The 22,234-nt window shown below is 39.3% G+C and overlaps 1 protein-coding gene across 1 annotated transcript in view; it reads left to right on the top strand.

Moving 5' to 3' along the window:
- The first annotated feature begins 1,778 nt into the window (after window positions 1–1,778).
- SP4 (Sp4 transcription factor) overlaps window positions 1,779–22,234 on the top strand; it is a 71,634-nt gene continuing 51,178 nt past the window's right edge. Inside the window, exons 1-3 of the mRNA XM_082845871.1 lie at window positions 1,779–1,786; window positions 2,196–2,329; window positions 2,843–4,394. Of these exons, the coding sequence (XP_082701997.1) occupies window positions 1,780–1,786; window positions 2,196–2,329; window positions 2,843–4,394 (1,693 nt within the window). The 5' untranslated portion in view covers window position 1,779. The remainder of the gene's footprint in view (window positions 1,787–2,195; window positions 2,330–2,842; window positions 4,395–22,234) is intronic.

Below are 22,234 nucleotides of genomic sequence, written 5' to 3'. Positions count from 1 at the left end.
CCTTGCAACATATAAGGCCCCTGGCATGAGAGAAAAACGCTCAAGGTTGTGTGTGGAGCCCATGTAAAAAGGGAGCGGATGGCCGTGAGCCTCGGTGTGTAAGGGCGCCTAGTCCCTAAGGCCAGTGTTTACATTAGCAGTTCACTTCCACCTTTGGTACGTTTAATCAGGCGATTATTATATTATATGGCATCATCCTGACTTCAGGACTTCGGAGGAAAGCTGGGTCAGGAGATTGTTCAAGTGCTTTGTGCAGCCAGATGTGAATTCCACCTGCCCAGAAGCTTATGCTGAACTGTGATCAGGGCTGGCCCAAATGGAGATGCGCTTTTCTTCCACTCGAGAATCTTATGAGACCCATACAGTGAGAAGTCCGACAAGCACGCGGGCTATTCGGCAAAACCCAAAGCAACCTTAGAGGGCGGGTCATTGCTCTGCTCCGGCAGCCAGCCAGAGACAAAAAATAAAATGGAAGATCTTTCTCTGAGGGAAAGCAGGCCTCGGATCTGAAACAAGGGGCCTGAGGGAGGGAGGTGAGCAAAGAAAGGAAAGGCGAAGGCGCCACTCCAAGAAGCCGGGTTCATTCAAACCCGGAGGACAGCAAACCCCGCCTCCCCACGCCGCCACCCGCTCAATCGCCGAGCGCTCCGGGTGTGAGCTCGCCCTGCGGGGAGCGGCTTGGAGCTGAGGAGGCGGTGGTAGAGGTGGTTTGGGCAGCTCTGCGCGGCGGATAGGCCCAGGCAAACAACACCCATTCCCCCTCCCCCTCGCTCAGTTCAACTCCCACTCGGCCCGGGCCACGCCCTGCCGCCACCGCCCCCTCGGGCAGCTTTCCGTTCGGCAGCCAGGCCTCGGTCGGGGGCGGGAGGGAAGGCGGTGCCTTGGAGGGGCCGCTGCGGCCATAGCAAACTACAAGGACCGACAGCCTTTGCGGCAGCACCCCGCCCTCTTTCTCCCACCACTCAGCGCGCGTCACCTAGGCGCTCAACCAATGGGGACCGAACCAGGGAAAAAGAGCGCCCGGGTCCGGATGCGCCTCAGGAAAGCCATGCTCCCGGCGCAGGGGCAGCGGGCAGATCACCGGGTTCGCCGAGTCGTCGGTGGCTCGCGCGCTGCCTTGTCCGCTCCTCTCGCTTCCCTTGAACGAGAGCCCTGCTTTTTTTTTTCGTGGCAATTCCAAGGGATGCTGGAGCCGGCTTTTGAGGGAAGGGCGCTGGGAAATGAGTAGGGGGCGGGATATCCTGAGACAACAAGTTTGGCTGTATGGAGGGCCTACCGGCAGCGCGCCTGAGCTAGAACACCGAGAGAGCGAGCGCCGGACTAGCCACGGGAGGAAAAGAAAAGCTGCTGAACGAATAACCCCGAGAAAGGGGGTGGAGAGGAGGCGGCCCCAGCGCCCCGGCCCCCGGCAGGTCGGCGGCCAATCCGCTGGGGGAAGGGGTGGAGAGTCGGCGGCTCCGGCAGAGAGAGGCCGAGGGGGGTGGGGAGTCGGCCGGGCTCGCGCCGCCCTGGCCCCGCCCCCGGCCCGCGCCGCCGCCCGCGCGGCGCGCCGCCGCTGTCAATCAAGGGCGAGTCAGCAGGGCTCGGGCGGAGAGAGGAGCTGCTACGCCACAGCCCAGCGGCGGCCATTCGCGGAAAAAGAGGCAGAGCCTGTGCCAGCTACAGCCTCCTCCGAGCCACCGCGGGCGGGCGGGACCGGCCTCTCCTCCCGCCTCGCCCCCACCCCCACCCACCTCTATCCCTGTGTCTCCGTCTGAGGGTTTGTCCTGTTAATGCGGGATGAGCGGTACGTATTCTCCACCCCCCTCGGTCTCCTCCACCGCCTCCCTCCCTCCCTCCCTCCCCAGACCCTGCTCGGTTCTCCCCCCTCCCCCGGGGCCGCTGAGATGCTTTAAGGGGAGGAGGAGAGGGAGGGAGGGAATCAGGGGGAGGGAAGGAGGGTTGTGTTTTGTCTTAATGTCTGAGAGAGAACAACCTTCTGGGTGTTGCTCTGGAGCCGATGGGTCGGGTTTCAAACCACGTTTTGTGATATCCCCCTCCTCCCTTCCCTCCTTCTCCCCCACCCCTTGCCGGTGTGCGTGGATCGCGGGTTTATGGAGATTAATGTTCGGGGGGAGGGGGAGGAGAGGAGAGGGGGAAGGCGAATAATAATAATCCTAATAACCTGTTGTCGTGTATGGGGGTGTTTGTTGCAGATCAGAAGAAGGAGGAGGAGGAGGAGGCGGCGGCGGCGGCGGCGGCGGCAGCGGCAGCGGCGATGGCTACAGAAGGAGGGAAAACCTCTGAGCCAGAGAATAACAATAAAAAACCCAAAACCTCAGGCTCCCAGGTAAAAGCAAACATATAAAAAAAAAAAAAATTCATCACGAAACATAAGGGGAAAGGGGAGTTATGCCCTTTAAATGTCCAGAAGTGAAGAACAGAATAAAAATGTTTTATCCACTCAAAGCATCTTTCTGAGAGTGAGGAAGTTAAATTGTAAATTCATAAAGATTTCACATGTTTGGGATATCGCTGTTTAAAATTCCACCAGGAACGAACTCAGACTATAAGAAAAAGGTGTGTATTCTCCCAAGGGCATTTTGAGTTTAGGAAAATAACACTTAAAGTTTGTTAGAAATGTCCTTTTATTTAAACTTCATAGTGCGGGATCTGCTTCCTTATTCCTATATCTTACTGCTTTTGTTAATATTTATTTTGATTTTTGCCACTTCCTGAGTGAGTTCTGAAATGTAGAGCTGTCAAAATAAATAAATAAATAAACCCCTCCCAGCTACTTGGCCTTCACTAAATCCGCCCACTTTTTTTTTCCCCCTCTCCTTTACCATCCCATTTTGGGTAGGACTCTCAGCCCTCTCCTCTGGCTTTACTGGCAGCTACTTGCAGCAAAATAGGGACTCCTGGTGAAAATCAAGCAACTGGACAACAACAAATCATTATAGACCCAAGCCAAGGATTGGTGCAACTTCAAAATCAACCACAACAGCTAGAACTGGTAACAACACAACTTGCTGGAAACGCTTGGCAACTTGTTGCCTCCACTCCTCCCGCTTCAAAAGAAAATAACGTTTCTCAACCAGCTTCTAGTTCATCTAGTTCTTCCAGCAGTAATAACGGGAGTGCATCTCCCACAAAAACTAAATCAGGTAATTCTTCCTCCCCTGGTCAGTTTCAAGTCATACAAGTACAAAATCCAAGTGGTAGTGTACAGTACCAAGTGATTCCACAACTTCAAACAGTGGAAGGCCAGCAAATTCAAATCAATCCAACTAGTAGTTCATCTCTACAGGATTTGCAGGGTCAAATTCAGCTCATTTCTGCAGGTAATAATCAAGCTATACTCACAGCTGCTAACAGGACAGCTTCTGGGAATATTCTTGCTCAAAACCTGGCAAATCAGACAGTTCCAGTCCAAATTAGACCTGGTGTCTCAATACCACTGCAATTACAGACCCTTCCTGGTACTCAGGCTCAAGTTGTAACAACTCTACCAATTAATATTGGAGGAGTGACTTTAGCTTTGCCAGTGATAAACAGTGTGGCCGCTGGAGGAGGGACTGGACAGGTCGGCCAGTCTGCTCCTACTACTGATGGCGGGACGTCCAATGGGAGTCAGTTAGTTCCCACACCCACCACTACTGCTTCTGCCAGTACTATGCCAGAATCGCCCTCCTCCTCCACTGCCTGCACCACCACTGCATCAGCATCTCTGAGCAGCAGTGACACGTTAGTGAGCTCAGCAGATACGGGCCAGTATGCAAGCACATCAGCCAGTAGTTCTGAACGCACCATCGAAGATTCTCAAACACCTGCTGCTACTGAGTCTGAAGCCCAGAGCTCCAGTCAGCTTCAGTCTAATGGAATACAGAATACACAGGATCAATCAAATTCCCTTCAGCAGGTGCAAATTGTAGGCCAGCCTATCTTGCAACAGATCCAGATCCAACAGCCTCAGCAACAGATAATTCAGGCTATTCCACCACAGTCATTTCAACTCCAGTCCGGGCAGACGATTCAGACCATCCAGCAGCAGCCTTTGCAGAATGTTCAACTTCAAGCAGTAAATCCGACTCAGGTGCTTATCAGGGCTCCAACTTTAACACCTTCAGGGCAAATCAGCTGGCAAACTGTACAGGTTCAGAATATTCAGAGTCTTTCAAATTTGCAAGTTCAGAATGCTGGGTTATCCCAACAATTAACCATCACCCCAGTGTCTTCAAGCGGTGGCACAACTCTTGCTCAGATTGCTCCCGTGGCTGTTGCTGGCGCCCCAATAACTTTGAATACTGCCCAGCTTGCATCAGTGCCTAATCTTCAGACAGTGAGTGTTGCCAACCTGGGTGCTGCGGGCGTTCAAGTGCAAGGAGTTCCAGTTACAATCACCAGTGTTGCAGGTAAGTCAACTGCAATCTTTTCTCTCTGGTTGTTAATAATGGTTATTGTTTTTCTTTGCTAACTCAGATTTGATGTAAACCTCTGAGGTAAACAGATAATCATAAGGAAACTAAAATACCCGGGAGTGTTACACTCAGTACCGTGACTCTGTAATCATCAGTGTGACCCATTCACATTCATACTATTCAGCATTAGGTTTTATGTGTTAAATTCGTTGGAGAATTTTATAAAATTATTCTTCTGCGGAGCTAAACGTCCTGATTAGAATCATAATTTTTTGTAATTCAGAGACCAAATTTGTGTACACTTGAACTTTTCTGAAAGAACCCTAGTCAAAATGATGTTTATATCTTCTTTAAGGGAAAGTAGGTTTAAACCTGAAATAATACAGTTATGAGTCTGTTACAGTTTTAATGCTACTGTATGTTACTCCTCATGCTTCCGCATCTTGTTGCCCGTGCTTTTGCGTTTTATTACACGGTGTTGTTTTAAACTAGGTATTGATACAGTTGAGAGATAATTTTGAGTTGCAAATTGTTTCATTAACTTTTATGTCTACTTTTCTGCTAAAACCAGGATTTGAGTGAATAGTCCTTCACATAAAATTATATTTAAGTAAAATCTGTGACGGTTATGTTATTTATAGGTGTTTTTAGTGTGAAGTTGGTGGAAGGCAATTAAAAATATAGACAGTAAACTGTCAATAGTTTGAATTTGTTGTAGTAAGGTTGTTTTAAAATCAGTTATAAAGCAGTTATTTGTTAATGCATGTAAATAGATACTTCTGAAGCATTTGGAAAACCAGTCTTATTAAGTATTTTAATCATTTTGGACCAGTCTTTTTTCATCTAACGCCTTTTGTTTTCTAGTAATTAAATACTTTACATTTGATTATGAAAACCTAAGTGTGGTTTTGGTGTCTTTGATACTTTAAGACCTCTTTAGTTAAATTATTTCTGTTTTGATAATCTGAAATGAATAAGCATATCACTTTTGAATGACCTTTCTTGAAACAAGTTTCAGATAAATTATGCTAGGGTTCTTGTTTTACAGTTACTACCTAAAGTAGATGTATATATTTAAGATTTGGAAGTTGTCAGAGCTCTCTGATTAAGAAGAACAGAGGTAACATGTTTTATTTAGATACCCGTTGATTATAAACCAGAGGTATCCAACAGAATTTTCTGTGATGACGGAAATGATCTATATTTGTTCTATCCCGTATGTTAGCCACTAGCCACGTGTGGTTATTGAGCACTTAAATTGTGACTAATGCAACAGAGGAATTGAATTTTTAATTTTACTTGATTTTCTTTAATATTAATTTAAATAGCCATACGTGGCTAGTGGCTCCTGTATTGACAGACACAGTAACGTAGTCAAAGAGCGTTTTGAGCGTGGTACATTTTCCCCTAAGACTATTACAGCACAATTATATGTGTGTTTCTGTGGATTATAGTCCTTACCTTGCTTTGTTTCTACTCTTTTTCTAAACATTGATAATAAGTTAAGTATTTCAGAAAAATGTCTGTTTTGGGTGGGTTGAATGACAATTTGTATTGTCAAAGCAAAATTTATTTCATTTATATTTTATCTTGCCTTTTAAGCATTAGTTAGTGAATTATGATGAAGAGAATTGAATAATTTATAATTTAGGTTAGAAATAGTCAGTTTTTCTATTCTTTAATTGACATCAATTATGACCCAGAGTTTTTCCTTTGCCTGTTGTGAGGGTAAGCCGGTGTAACTGAGAGTATGATCTTCTGACCGCCTCAGATTCACTTGAATGATACATTATGGTAAATGCAGGATCCATTTTCTGGAACTGTAGTTTTTGGGGGGTGTGGTCAAGGAATCTTTCAAACAAACTGTCCAGGTGATTGTAAATCTCATTTAAGTTTGAGAACCAAGGATCAAGTCGTCCGCAATGAACTATATGGCAAAATTCGGAAGTGATGGATTTCGAGCCTAGTTCATAAGTGCCTCAGAGGGTGGATTTCTCTGACAAGTACCATTTATAGTTTTTATTCCACAAATATATATTGACTAGCTATGTGTTGAGCACTCCCAATAGGTGTGTTTAGTCCTGCATTTTCAGGGATAATTTTTTTATTTAAAGAGTTTATATGGTTTGGGGGGCACAGGTGTATAAGGAAATTTGAACTTCATGTAGTTGGTTTTTTCCTGAAACCAAAGATTTTAAATTTTGTTGATGTTCTAATACATATGCTCTATCGTTTAAGAAGATAGCCATGTTACAAAGACCAGAAATGTACCCCGATTTCAGCAACTCTGTGTAGTTAATCTGGGTATGGTTGTTTGCAGATTTTACTTTACTTCCTGGCATAATAGGTGTTTGACAAATGTTTGCTGGATTAAGGTATAAAGGTGATGGAGAAGATAGCAATTTGGAATTGGGAGCAGCACCCTGGAGTGGTTTTAATGAAGCTAAGGAATTAACTCTGTTTTCATTAATTTCTTTTGGTTTTGAGCTTTTAAGACACTGAGAGTGGTACACCAGGTACTTTACCATCTCTGAAAGGGAGAGAGTGAGCAACAAGTGCCTATATCCCTTTTATAAATGAGCCCTGGAAGTTGAGATTTTTTACTTTTTGTCCCCATTCACTTTTTAGTACTTTTTGATTATTTCCTGGTTCACCCCCAGGAGAATGGTATTGTTTGAGTTATGGGAAAATTTTTGCTCTGAATATTCGTAACAACTATTACCAGGGCTTGAAAAAATTATCAGCTTTGACAAAATGTAATGGCTAGCTCAAGGACAAGGGGCTAAGAGTTCTCCACCATCCATCCTCATATTACTTCAGGAAGTATAGGAAAGGTTCTGGATAATATGGACAGAAAAAGAAAAAAAAATCATACAAGGTAAATCAAATGAAACCAGTTTTTGAAGCTGGGACGCTTCATACTTGATTTTATGAAATAAGAATGTTAATGATATCCTACGGGGAACCTCTTTCCTTGAGAACGTATTCAGCATAATGTGTTTCTGTGGTTTGGTCTCAGCTCGAAATCCTGTGTTCCAGGCTGAGCATCTAGCATTTAGTTAGTTAGAATTGTAGTAGGAACTGAATACATGTACTCTTGCTACATATTGTTTGTTTCCTTTTTGGGATTCAGAGTTTGAAATCCTATTTTAAGTTAAGAGCGAAGGTAATAACTAATCATGCTGCTGGCTTAAGAACATCCTTTGTTTTAACTAAGTGAGGAAAGGGGATGATGTTTTCCTCAAAAAGAACTACCTGTTTTCACGATGTATTCTGGTAGCCAAAGTGCCGTAGTTAAAATGAACTTTAGGAGTTATTTCTCTTTAGTTAAAGGATTTCGAATATGTAGGGACCATTGGTTTCTAAATTTTAACTTGCATTGGCCAGCAGTTTGATTTATTTTTGGCCCTAATCACATATGGTAATAGATCATGTTTTTGCTTGGTGGATGGATATTTCTTTGTCAGTTTTAATGGAAATTAACATTCCTGTGCAAATTCTTACATAAAGATAGTTCAGACTTGAGGAGATGTTGCTGGTTGTTCAAGAACTTTCTCTCTTACCTTCTTTTACTTCTTTGGGGATTAACAGAACCAGGAATGGGAGAGCCAGTTCTTCATTATTGGTGAAAATGGAGACCAAAGGAAATAGTTGACATTTTTATTTAATTTAAAAACCTAACTTAATCCGGTAGAATCAACCTCTTGCACCAAACTTTTTTCCAGAGCTACTAAAAGTAGAAAATTGACTAGCAGTTTAATACAAATATGGTTTTCCTTTGCCATATGTTGTATTAATTTGGATTTCTCTAGTAGGCATCTTAAAATAACATATACATATATGTTATACACATATATACACATATGTATATGTACATATATAAACATATACACATCTATTTTTGTGTATACATATGTCTCCTGTGTTTGGTTATTTCTTTTTTCAGAGAAGTCACATTTACTCCTGTAATTTTCTTCCAGTAAAATCTTCTACTAATCTTTGTTACAGATTGGAATTCATCATAAGGAACTTACATCTTGTGCCCTGTACAAGATTTGGGTTCTGAACTACCAAGTTGGTTTTACCCATTAGAAAATGTATAGCATGACCTTTAAGATTTGTTGATGATGACATAACAATATCATTGTGTAGTTTTAAGTTTTTCTTGGAAGGTAAGGTACTCATTGTAGAGCCACATTAATTTTTTAAAAGGGCATCTTTGCGAGGGATTTCAGGAAAAGAGAGTGAAGGAAAACAGTGTTAATCATCTGCTTTTCAAATCTAAATCAAGGAGTATATAACAAGTAATACTTAAGAAATATTGGAGCAGGCATAAAAGCAAGTTGAAGAGGAAGAAAGGAAGCTTGATTAAGAAGGAAGATAGGGAAAATTTGCTCTACATAGATCTTGCACAAATAACACAGATTTACAAAATGAGAGAATTTTAGTTTAAAAGGATCTTTGAGACTATTGCTCACCACTTGTAGCCTTTTGTTATTGCTGCTAAAGTCTGTAAAGGAATTTTGTGTTTTTCTGTTATAAGTGAAAGGAGAAATATGGGTCAGAGTTTCTGCAGTGCTACATTAGGTACTTGGGGATGACATAGTACGGATTGACAGTAAAAGAGGGAACCTGGCCTGATACCGGACCATATGCCTATGTATATGTGGGCTGTCCTGTACCCTTCTGATCTAGGTATGAGATAAGATTGTATGTTCCTAATGCTTGTCATTTTATTACCTAGTGAATGAGCAAACTGTGGCAGAGGAAACCTATTACTTATATAAGTGTGTGTGGTGAGATAAAGACTTACTGAAATTGTAGTTAACTAAGGTAACTTAAAGATAATTGAGCATCCTTCCCCCTCCCTCATCCCTTAGTGGTAGTTCAGAACTAAAGAAACTGAAGCCAGGAAGGTTGAACGACGTGTACTTTGTGGCAAAGTGAGGACTAGAATCCTGGCTTCTGCTCCAGTTGTCTTTCTCATATTTCTGCCTTTGTTATCCAGATCTTTTGCTAGGTTATGAGTAAATGTAGCTGAGGTTTAGGGATCAGAGAGGGGAGAGTATCCAGCTTGAGTTGTCTTCTCCCAGGTAGACTGTGTCTGTTATTCCTGGATATTCAGCATTAATATATTGAATATAATATTGGTGGAAAACACAATTCTATCTGCCTCCTTGTTATTGAATTTAATGGTGATATCTCAGTGGTATAATTTTGTCCTTTTTGAAAAAGAAAATTCAGAACTTGAAGAGATTAGTAAATTCTGTATGTAGGTAATCAAGTTCTAGGGCTGTTGAGATACTGCATTTTTTCCCAAACAGTAGTTAGAAATGGATTTTTTAAAATGAGATTCGAGGAAGAAAGCAAACATTTATTGTTTTCCTAGAGTGTGTTATGTGCTGGGCCAGGTATTTATGCTATCTCAGTATATCCTACAGTATCCTTGGGATTACTGTGCCTGTTTTACAGATAGCCTCACTGAGCTTTGCTTATATGTGGAATCTAAAAAAGGGTACAAACGAACTTACCTACAAAATAGAAATAGAGTTGCAGATGTAGAAAACAAACTTATGATTACCAGGGGGTAAAGGGAAGTGGGGCAGAATAAATTGGGAGATTAGGATTGACATATACACACTACTATGTATAAAATAGATAACTAATAAGGACCTACTCTATAGCACAGGGAAGTCTACTCAGTATTCTGTAATGGCCTATATGGGAAAAGAATCTAAAAATGAGTGGATATATGTATAACTGATTCACCTTGTTGTACACCTGAAACTAATACAACATTGTAAATCAACTATATTCTAATAAATTTTTTTTTAAAAAAAGAAAAGAAAATTTGCCCTCCAGTAAGTGGTAGAGCCATGGTTTAAAGTCATCTCTGATTCCAAGGTGTTCACAAGACATACAGTAAAAGAATAAGTCTACAAATACAGGCTATTTTTCACCTTTTTGTATCTGATGTATACTTGAATCCCTTAAAGGGTAAGCAGTTTTGAAAATTGAAATGCTGACTATGCAGTTAAGGTTTCTACTAGCCCTGACAATGTGGCATTGACAGACAATTATGATAGAAAGTAGTGAAAGAAACTAGTGTGGCTGCATGGAGACTTCCATGTTACACTCAGATTTCAAAATAGTGTATGTGGAAGATAGGAGTAGAGGCACAGGATAAAAACAAAAAGAAGCATGACATTTAATAATAGTCAGTTAAACAGAAGCTCATAATAAAGTCAGGCTTTTAAAATTCTTTCAAACAACTTATAAGGTTTTCAGTCAGAGAAAGAGATGCTCATTGTTTTAGCAAAATGGTGTAATATCAAGAAAAGGCAGAACTCCTCCACTCTGCTGCTGTTAACCAGCGAGGAAAATGCAGTTCTGGCTGAAATGACTAGAGCTGTAACTCACTCCGAGATATTTATTCAAGGTAAGTCAGGAGGTAGGGGACGTTTAGTTGCTCTTCGGAAGTCAGGATGATCTAGACGAATGCTATCCTAAAGTTAGAGGAACTTTCCGGTTTCATTTCAGGCCATATCAGTAACTTAAAAATTATGCGGCATGGAAGAATTGAGTATGAATAAGCACCTCCCTTTTTGAAAACATCCCACACTACAGACAAATGAGCTTGATAACCGTCCTAGCAAAGTCCTTGAATGAATTATGGAGTAGTTGGCCTCTGAGCATTTAAAAGAATTCAGGGATCATTGGGAACCAGTATGGGTTCACTAAGGAACGAGGTTCATAAATTCTTTCTTTAGAGTTTCCAGATGAGTATACAAAATAATGTCAGTACAATGTATCTTGATTTCAGCCTTGATAGTCATGATTTCTTTAAAGGCTCGTACCTGGTTGCTCTATTATATGAAAAATGTTGATTGTCTACCTCAGCAGAGGTAGAGGTCTCTGGTATTATGGCATAGGGTTCTATCCTTGATACAGTCCTGTTGAACATTTTTTTCAAATTTTATACTGAAGGGTGACCTATTTACTGAATTCAAAGATGAGACAAAGCCAGGAGATGTTGCTAACAATTATGATAGAGCATAGAATTGAGATGCCCAGTGATCTTAATAGACCAGAATGCTGGGCCAGAATTAGCAACATAAATATAACAGGTAAGATCCTCTATTTAAAGTTGAGGGGTGGGGGGCAGGATTGTTCACCTACAAGATGGAAAACGTGGTTTGGCAGCAGGACATGTGAAGATGATTTGGGATTTATTGGCTTAATATGAACTAAGAGTAGAGTAAAGCTCCTGTACTTTATGCTTGTCAGACCATTTCTGCAATACTGCGTACAATGCTGGGTGTGGCACATTTTAAATGGGACAGTGACAAACTGGCGAGCATATCGAGAAGGCTTCCCAGGATGAAACGTGTGGAAAACATTTCACACTAGCAATAATCAGAGAGAGGGGGGTTGTTATTAAAAGAAAATAAGAGAAAGTGTGACAGCTTCTTTGGGTATGTGAAGAGCTATTTTTTGTTGTTTTTGTTTTTTAATAAAGTTCTGTTATGTTTTGGCCCTGGGAAACCAATACAATAAGTATATGTACACACACATGAGCTAATGCTGTGCGGTAATGGAATGGTTTGTTTCATGAAGTAGTGATCTTCCTGTTGTTAGATGCTGGGTGTCCATCTATCAGAGACACTAAAATATAGAATTTCCTGTGTTGTATAGAAGGTTTGATTAGATAATCTGTGAGTCTTCTAATTCTAAAATTTAGGATTCTATGAATATTTGAGTACGTAGTTCTATTCTGGGTACTTCCATCCAGCATATGGTGAGAGTTCCTTGTAAGTCGTGTTAAACTTAAATGATTGACTAAGTAGGGATTTGGTGAGGGTGGAGGGGAGGTTTGAGGGTCACATTTACCATTTTTCTTATTACAAAGGCAGTATTATTGAGATAAATTCTATTAAGAAATAAATGCAATACTTTAATTCATAAATTAATAGATTTCTGTTCTTCGTTATTTGTTAGACTTACTGATTGTGCTCTTAGATGCTATTTTTCTATGTCATTTGCACTTCTGTTAGGTGACTACCAAAGCATTAGTATTTTAAAAACACACTAAAGTGCCCAACATTGAATTTGTAGTTAGGATATTTTATCTCAGTAGCTCTTTAGCCATAGTCATATTTCTGATAATGACAGTTTAGTATGAACAATGTGATTACTTTTTCTTCAGTAGACTTAGAGAGCAGTTGGAAAGTCAGTATACTGATGGAGTTCAAACTGTGGGAAGCGCTCAGAGCTTCAAATTTGTTAATTTATCCTGTGGAGTAAACAAATGAAGTAGGTCTTTCTTTTTGACTCAGAATATCTAGCACATAGGCGCTTTTAAAAAAATATTTGAGGCCCGAGACCCTTTGGAATAGAAAAAGTAATAATTCCCATATATGAAGTTCTTTTTGCCTTAGGTATGGTAATAAAGTTAGGAGTAGGGACTATCTGGGCTTGATCAGCCGTGTAGTTCAAGTAGTAGGTTTATTATTACTGCAGATGTATGTACTCTGAGAGGCTTCCTAGATCACAGGTATTTTGTGTTCTTTTAGGTGATCATCAGTCAGGTGCAACCAGAAGAGGAGACACAGGAGAGGCCCAGGAAAATAAGTTTATTATACACACAGGTCCTAGAGAGGCAGTCAGTTTGCACTGAGAGGGGAGGTGCACACATGGGAGGTGATGCCAAGGGATCTGGCTCAACCTAGCAGGTGGGGAGCAGAGAGAGCAAGAATCCATGGGCAGGTGCCTTTATTGAAGGATCAGTGTGTGAGGGAATTTCATTGGTTTGTTTAACTGCTGCTTGGTCACAGTCAGGGGAAGGTAGGAAGGGAACCTTGTGGCAGGAGCAACCCTTATCACACTGGTGCACCTGGTTGCCTGGGCCGGGTGCTTACAGCCTGCTTGTGGGGATGTTGAGGCAGCAGGGGAAAATAACGTTTTAAAATATATAATACAACAGGATTAGGAATTAGAACTCTTATATTTTTGTTAGGGTACTGCTCTCCATTAGCTATTCCATCCTGGGCAAACATATTATAATTGGAGCTTCAATCCTTTTTTCATTTGTAAAATAGTGCTATTAATTCCTTCCCTTTTTGCCTCATAGAGCTGCAAAGATCAGATGAGATGATATGTATAAAAAGGCTTTGGATATTGTAAAGAAAACTATATTTGGAAGTTGGTAACCTGGTAAAAATCTCTACATGGCGACTCTCGCCCACTAGAAGAATGTGAAATAGTAAAGCGGGAGAATGAGTAGTTTTCGATATGCGTATTAGCTTGAGTTAAAGATCAGAAGTAAAAGAGAGATCTGTATAAAAGGAGTATCAGAAAGCTTTGGTGAAGTGCAGCTAAGGATATGGGGAGGGGTGTATCTACAGGTGGAAACGAAGCAGTGTGTTTCAGTATAGTAAGACCTAAATGTCTGCTGCGTACTGTCTATGTAAGCTCTGAAAGTACTCGCCTGTCTAAAAAGGTTACTTATGTTGGGGAGATAAGACTTACATACATGAATCAATTATATGGCTTGCTGCAATTGCATATGAGAGTTTATACTTAAGTGCTGGGTTTTGAGCTATGGAAAATGACTAGGAGAGCTCAAAGACAAGTGAGATCAGTGGTTTGCAGTAAACAGGGAGGGCTTTCTGAGGTGAAGATTGGTTTGGGAAGTGGGTATTTGAAACTTTGAGGGTAGAGAGGTGAAGAGAGGATGTCTTGAGCCAAGCAGTTGAACTTGGAATGAAAAGGGTAGAGCCCTCGCATGGAAGCTTAGAGTTAACACAGGGAGCTGTGTTCTCTCATCTGTGTGCTCGATAGAGGCATAGTGGTCTCACAGAGTAGCTCAGGGCATGCCCAGTGGACAGCCTGCCACCCCTGCTTCAGCCAGAGAAGTTGTGTGTTTATTGCACTGTGTGCTTACATTTTGTTTGAAGAAGAGATTCTGCCAAAATAATAATAAGTTTGAAAAACATGAATAATAAGTTTGCAAATGATATTGTTAGAGCGTTTCTCTATAGATAAAAGTGTGGAGAAGTAAGAAATCAGGAGCCCAGTGGAAAGGATGTTGTTGGAATAATTTAGCCACGAATTCATAGTGATCTTGAGAAAGGCTATGGCAGTGAAGTTGCTTAATACAAAAGACAGGTTGTTGAACCTCTCTTTAGTACACAGAATGGTGACATGAAATAAGTATTAAGGAATTAGGTAAAAACATCAGGTTTGCTGGTTCCTTTCCTCTGTATCAAGTATGGTAATAGGCATTGAGAAACTGAAAATGAAGTGAGACAAATTTGCCTCTCTCACAGAATATATTACCTGTTGGGGAGACATAACCATATCTCTTTGCTTCTAAAACATACTTTTTTTTTTTTTAACATCTTGGAAATTGAAATCCACCTTATAAGCAAAGGCATGTCATAGTTTAATTAGCAGAATATTTTTTCTTTCTTATGATTACTTGCATCTTAGACTTAATGGAATACGATGACTATATAATCGATTAAAGTACAACATGGCATTTGGTTTATAAAGGCTGTGAATGAGGTGTTATAGAAGCCCAAAGGAAGGAAAAACTTGTTCTGCTTGTAGAATTCTGGGGATATTTTCATGGAGAGGGTGATAACTGAGCCAGGCCTTAAAAGGATGACTAAAAAGTTTGCAAGGTTGGGATGAGGAGGGCTATTTCAGGTTATGTTGGATTTTACATGTCAGAAATTCATTTAAGGAGTCTTCTATAAACAATGCAAAATTCAGGCTTAGATCAAGGAATATTAGTATACGTTAAAGTTGAACTGTAAACCTCCTGTAGGCAGGAGCTGTGTCTTACGTGTATGTTTTTTTCTATTTCACACATCGATGAACATTGCTCAATATAAATAATCCTGATGCTGAACTAGGGGAAGGCCCACAGGTGGAGAATGTTGATTGCATAGGAGAATGGGATGGGTAGATCCTTGGGATGGATTCAAGACAAATACTTGAAAAGGAATGAGAGTTTATGATTATAAAAGGAAAAAATGAGTAGTAAAAATTAAATAACAGAGGAACTTACACATATGTTCATATGTTTTGAGAGACAGTTGCTGTGAGAATCTTAGCAGTGGGGGAAGTTTTGAGGAGAAATCAAAGGTGTTTAAAGTCTCCAGGTTGTTTCTGTCCCTCAGAAGTTCTCATGTAGGTGCCTCATAATGTGGCCAGTCATAGAGGGTTTAGTACAGTTCTGTAATAATGAGTCAAGTCACCACAGCTTTTTGTTCACAGAAGCGGAGCTGCTTTTGCACAGAAGTATAGGAACCAGATAGTGATCTGTGCTGTGGTAAGTGGGTACCTGTGCCTGGTGTGGGGTTGGGGGAGAGGGTGGAAAGTCCTTGTTGTAGTTGAGGGTGTCTAAACCAGGGACTTGAGGGAGAAGAGGGAAGAGGAAGACACTAGATGCATATGATGACGAGTACTAACTGGATTTATGTAAGGTAAATACACTTAAAGTGGTTTGTAAATCCTACGCATTTTCCCATATATTTAAATCTACATACGAACCAATTTGAGACACTGACATTTGACAGATATTTGTCATAAATAGGACAGACTATGATAATATGCTTGTTGAAGGAGTAATTTGATTGTTTCATAAATAATCAAATTGATTATTTGTTTTTTAGTTTTATAAAGTTAAAGCACATTGTATTTTTATTTCTAGAATTTCTCTCACCTTTTGTCCTCATTGGTAGGATGTCAGTACTTAAATTGATTTTAATGATAGGGCGGGTAATAGTTTCTAGTAACCTCTTGATAGACTTTCATCCATTTCATGGACTCCCTGCTAGCCGACTGCATCCATAAATTCAGTCAGCAAATAGGTACCCAGCATCTGTATTGTGAGGCTTGATATGTTCCTTATGAGGTTGAATAACATGGGGCTGAACTCCCACTTCCATAATGTTCTAATAGGGAAAGAAGTCGTTCTGTTTTCTTTCATGAATGAAACGAAACAAGTGTGCTTTAACCCTTAATGTTTGTTTTATATTTAAGCTCACATTTACTGCATGTTTATAGTATGCCAGATACTGTATGCAGCACTTGGTATATTAACTCATTTACTCTTCAGAGCACCCTATAAAGTTGAGTACTGTCAGGTGCAAAAATGAGGCCTAGAGTGGTAAATAATTTGCTCAAGGCCACCTAATCCAAACACATTCTGTTTCTAGAACCCTGGCACCATTACCACTTACAGTCTCTCACCGTATACTCCCTATGTACTGCAGTGTGTTTCCTGTGACCAGTTGTGGAAACAATTCATTGTCTCTTATGTGTCAGACTTTGTGCTTAAGCATTATATATATGTTAACTCAGTTAATTTTGGCAGTCCTATGGAGAAGGTAGTGATGGTGACCTTAGTTTTTCGAACAGGAAACCAAGGCTGTCAGAGGTTAGTATCTTGACCAAGGGCATATAGCCATATGTTAGGCAGCTAGTAAGTGAAAATATTTTATAAGTCTGGTCTAGGTGAACAGGACTATCTTTACAGCTAAGCAATATGATTTTAAGTTACCTTAGTGTAATTGTGGTAGTATGTTCAATAAGTTCTTTAGGTGAGCACTCTGACTCTTTATCACCCTTTGGGACACAGGGCATATGTACCACAGAGAGAATTAGAATAAAAAAAGGTTTTATTACTTTGTGGTATCCTGTGTTGATAGGGAATTTGAGGCTAATAAGAATATTTCCTTTACTAAATATATGTATACCATAAACCAGTTCTGAATGAATTTTGAAAACCAGATTCTAAGAATGTAAGGCACAGAGGAGTCTTATATTTTATTTTCATTAATATTTGTAAACTGTTAATATTAGAATTTAATGTTAATTTGTATTAAGCAATATTATTAAATCAGCATATATTGATAATTAATGTCTGTGCTATATTTATACACACTGTTATTTAATTGTATTAATATAAAATGAATAAAATTATCAAGTATACCAAAAAATATATACTTCCTGAGGCCTGTATTTTCATCACTTGCTTCTTGATCAGGATGTGACATGTCAGTATAGATATAAACTTTCTACTATCTGAAGGAAATATCTCCATGAAATGACTTAAAGAAAATCCAAAGATCATAAAAATTATATGTATAGAATTTGTGTTCTTCAGATAATCCTGCGTGTCATTTTTATGTAGCATTAACTCATTTGACAGGGATGGTGCTATAACTTTATTCATTTGACGGGGATGGTGCTATAACTTTATTATTGTTGTTTACTGGATAAATAAGAAACAAGATACATCAATATTTGAGTATCTGCCACTATATACCATACAATGTATACCATACATTGTAGAGTAGATATTTCTTCTCTACTCATGGGGCCTATACTTTGTTCTACGTGAGTTTTGTTTTATATCACTGTTAGGTTATTGCTATTTTTAGTAGATGAGAAAAATCAAGGCCCAGAAAAGTTAAATAATTTGCCCAGTGTTACAGAATTAACACATGGGAATGTTGGGGAAAGAACGCAGATTCCACCTAGACTCAAAATTATTTTTGCTGTTTTATCATAAGTCCTTGGGGCCAAGGAAGTTGCTTCCATGAAAAGTTTTTAAAGGTTTTTCTTTTTTCCCCCCTCAATTTTAAATACCAAAGAGAGTTAAAGACCAATTTACATTTTCTAAGAGATTGATACACCAGAGTAAATTTATAGTATATGAGGACGGAGTAAATTTAGTCTGTATTTTCAAAAGATGTGATTGAGTTCATTTTGTCTATCTGTAAGTTTGTGTGTGTGTACACATTTACATATATACATTTACTCATTATAAACATATTGAGTAAAAAGTTAAGGGGATTATATTCTACATCTGTGGACCTATTCATCACCATCCTTGTTCTCCTAACCCTACCCTATAATTAAGGATACCAACCCATTTTGGGGTAATCCTAAAAAATTAGCACACCTCCTCACACTATACCCACACCCCAAATCACAGAGAAAACTGGATTGTTGAAATCAAAGTATTCAGACAGCTCTCCGTGCTTTTTAAAGGATCCTTTGGCAGCTGTCTGAGCTGGCAGTGATAACTATGTATAATTTGCAAACTGGAAGACAAACATGTTTCATTCTATGAGCAGTTTGTGTTGAGCAGAGGTAACTGACATATTTAAGAAAAGAGCTCTGTGCTGGTAACATGTCTCTTCCATTAAATAGTTGTGTTACCTTTGGGAATGGAGGTCTTGGTTTTTTTCCTTTTGTTACAATGAACTATTTGTGTTTGTGTGTATTTTGTAAAATGAAATATTTGAGGTAATTTTGTTTAGTGTTAAAAATTCTATAATTTTAAGCACAAATGTGTAGAAACCAAATTGCGCTTATATTTTATTTCAAGCCCATTTGAGCCAAGAGGAAAACTCAGGAAAAATATCATTTAACAATATTTCTAGTGTTTAAATCGAATCGGTTACTTTTTGAAGTAAAACTGTGAAAGAGATATGTCAGTATTTCAAAAATGTCGGGTTTTGTTTTTGTTTTGGCAAACCTTTGAAGCCAAATTTGGTATTGAATCTAATGCTGTTGCCTTTTAAAGAAGGTCATTCATCTAGGTTTGAGTCATTACTAAGGATTTGCAGAATTTTTTTAGAAAATGATTTGCCACCATCCTTTTAAACTAGACGTATGCCCAGCCATCAGCAACAGCGAAGATGAGGACCAGGGCCCTAAACACTTGGGCATTCAGATCGCCATCTGGGACCTCATCTGACTACTCAGAATGCCCTTGCTGGTGGATATAGGCGTTGAAGATCCCTGGTCAGAGACCAGCTGCCCTTTAAGCCAGGGAGTATGCTTGCCTAGGCCTGAGCTTCTCTAGCCAAGAAGAAGCATCGATAGCCCTGTGAGAACAAACACTGCTGCAGTAGCCAGAGAACTCTCTTATGCAGTATTACCTTCTAACCTTTCCAAAAGCTAGTTCCTGATCTTCAGACCAGAGATTTTACTGTTGTCTTTGCTGCCTTCCTGTTTTCCAACTTTACAGTAACCATCTCAATCCACCTAACTATTTTATTACCTTAGCACCTCATGACTTAGATTTCTAGTCAGCCTGCCCCACGGATGATAGTGTAAAATCTACAAATTTAGAAGTAGAAGAGTTAGGTGGATCTCTGTATCTCAGTTTCAAAGGAGAAACTGTCTTACTTCTTATTCTAGAAGGTGAAGAATATGACAGCTGATTTGTAGTCCAAAGAGGTCTCATAAGAGCAGTTGTATTTTCATCTGTTTAAACTTTAGAATTTTCTGCTTGGGATATTAAAGCAGGGAGAACTCCATTTTCAGCTTCACAACTACTGGCAAAGGGGAGTTTAATATAGATTCCAGCTGCTACCTCGGGAAGAAAGTACTTCTTTAAATGCTGGATTGTGCTGATGTCAAGATGATTCGTAGAGGGACTTCTATGAGGAATTTTTTAAAAATTAAATAATGATAAAACAGGATTTTTTTAAACAAATGAGTTTCAAAAGCAATTTTTAATATAATACTTGCTTGGATTTCATTTGGTAAAGTTAATTTTAATTTATAGAAACACTTTTAAAAGTATATATTTAATTCCCTATGATTACTGAGAAACAAGAGTTGTTTTGGGAATCATGTCTTAAAAAGGTTATGTGAGGTCTAGCACTCAACTGTTATACAGAAGTTTAAAAAAAACATAAAGAAAATTGTGCCTTCAAATATCCCTTAAAAGCACCCCTAGTAAAGGATTTACTTATTTATTTATTTATTTATGTTATTAAGAATCCTACATGCTTTTCAATATGTTAGCCCAGTTGTTATAGTAAAGGCAATCGAACACTCAGTTCTCATTGGTTAGGAATAGCTATTTGTTTTTGCATAATAATACTGTAGGCTTAACTTAAAACGAAGGAGACATTGTGGTGCTGGTGAAATAGAGATGGACAGGAATCAAGACCTGCCCTCAGCCCCCTGGTCTGCCAGGTACTGTCTGTGATGTGGGGATGGCCTTTAGTGTTCTTGAGCCTTAGTCGTAATCACCTGTAAAATGAAGATAACAAAATGCCTACTAAACTGGGTTTTTCTGAGGATTAAATGGAGTAGCATGTGGAAATGTTTTGTAAATAGCAAAGCACTGAATGGATGTAAACTATTATTATTATAAATTTACCCTTACTCTTTTTTTCTAAATTAATATGTGTATGTGTTTAATATTTTGCAGTCTCATTTTCTATCACATGTTCATTTTGTTGCAACATACAGTGCCATTCTGGTAATGTATTAAACATTCAATAAATATCCAGTAGAAAGAAGTGAGACTTCTCTGTTACTTAGCTTAATTGGGTGTGTTAACTATGGGTTTTATTTTCTGTTTTCTGATGCTTTGACATCTGGGGCCTCACTGACCCTGGAGGGACTGCCCTTTCCAGGGTTAACAAGTTCCTAGAGATAGTAAACAACTCCACCTTGAGTGTACTTTTCAAGAGCCCACCCCACAACCACATCCTTTATGGCCGTCATACTTCAGGCCACTATCTACCTGCTCTAATCATAGGACCAGGTACCAGACAACAAAGGACAGACCTCATGCTCCAGAGCCCTTTGAAATTATTCACACTGGCCAGTCCTAAGCCTGTTTGCCCTGCCTCTGTTCCTCCTGCCTCGTGCCTTTTCCTTTTTGTGGAAACCACAATAAAGGATCCTGTCCACAATTCCTCTCTGGCCCTCTGCCTCCTGATCCACCCTGGTGCCCCCCAGTGTGGCCCGCTGGGGCATGGTAACTCTTACCCTCCTCTGGGTAACTGAATAACAAGCTGTCTTTTCATTGGCAATCTTCTCAGCTTACTATACCTCAGATTTTCTGTTAATACATTATATTTTAAAACAGTGGACTGCTGATTTATTTTCTAATTTTTATGTCAAAGAGTCTTATTACAAAGAAATAGTACTTAATATTGCTAAGTTTAAAGTTTTCTTCAGAACTAACGAAAATAGAGATTCAGAATGGTATTGAGATATGTATGTTTGTGTGCAGGTGAATATATACATATGTTCATGTATATAAAAAAATTTTTTTTAACCATATTGGAAGATGACAGAAATTCTCATCTGTAAGCTACCTTTACACACCATCTTTGGTTCAGCTCTTTTTGTTTATAGGTGAAAAAACTAAAGTTTGTTTATAAGTGAAAAACCCCAAAGTGGATATGTAGTTTACCCAAATCACATCTTTAGTTATTGGCAAAGTCAGGATAACCCAGGTCCAACTCCCTGAGGCTTAAATAGACATGCAAGTGTCGTAAGCATCTTTATTAGGAAGAAAATTGTAGATAAGTTTTTCTTGCTTCTTCTCTTTCTCAAAGGAATAAGATCTTAAAGTTAATTTTGTTTTCTCCTGTCCCAAGTGTCAGTATTTTGGTTGCTAAATAATTGTTCCAATTGTTATAATTTTTTCATTTAGCAAAACTAAAATTTGATATAGTTATTAAATTTTATTTCATAAACTATTTTTAATTCTAGAATCCAAATATTTTATGTGCACAGTTCACCCATTTTGTATCTCAGCTCTTCATTTTTTTAATTTTTGTTTTTGATGTTAGATTTTCAAACTTAGAAACTTGTAGCAGCCTTTATGCTAGACACTTTGTTGTAGACATTTTTCCGTGTTTGTACTTTTATGGTAAATTTGACTGGGCCAAATAATCATTTTGTGAACTGAGATAATATGGGGAGAAGTTGTTGAGAGATCAGTGAATTATAGTGGACAAAAAAATGAGTTAGGAGTTTTCGTGGGTTTTCTCAGTGAG

Source organism: Leucopleurus acutus (genome assembly GCF_964270905.1).
Source record: "Leucopleurus acutus genome assembly, chromosome: 9".
In the NCBI taxonomy this organism is placed as follows: domain Eukaryota; kingdom Metazoa; phylum Chordata; class Mammalia; order Artiodactyla; family Delphinidae; genus Leucopleurus; species Leucopleurus acutus.
The sequence above is the reverse complement of the archived record's forward strand: the minus strand, read 5'-3'. Positions and strand labels throughout refer to the sequence as shown.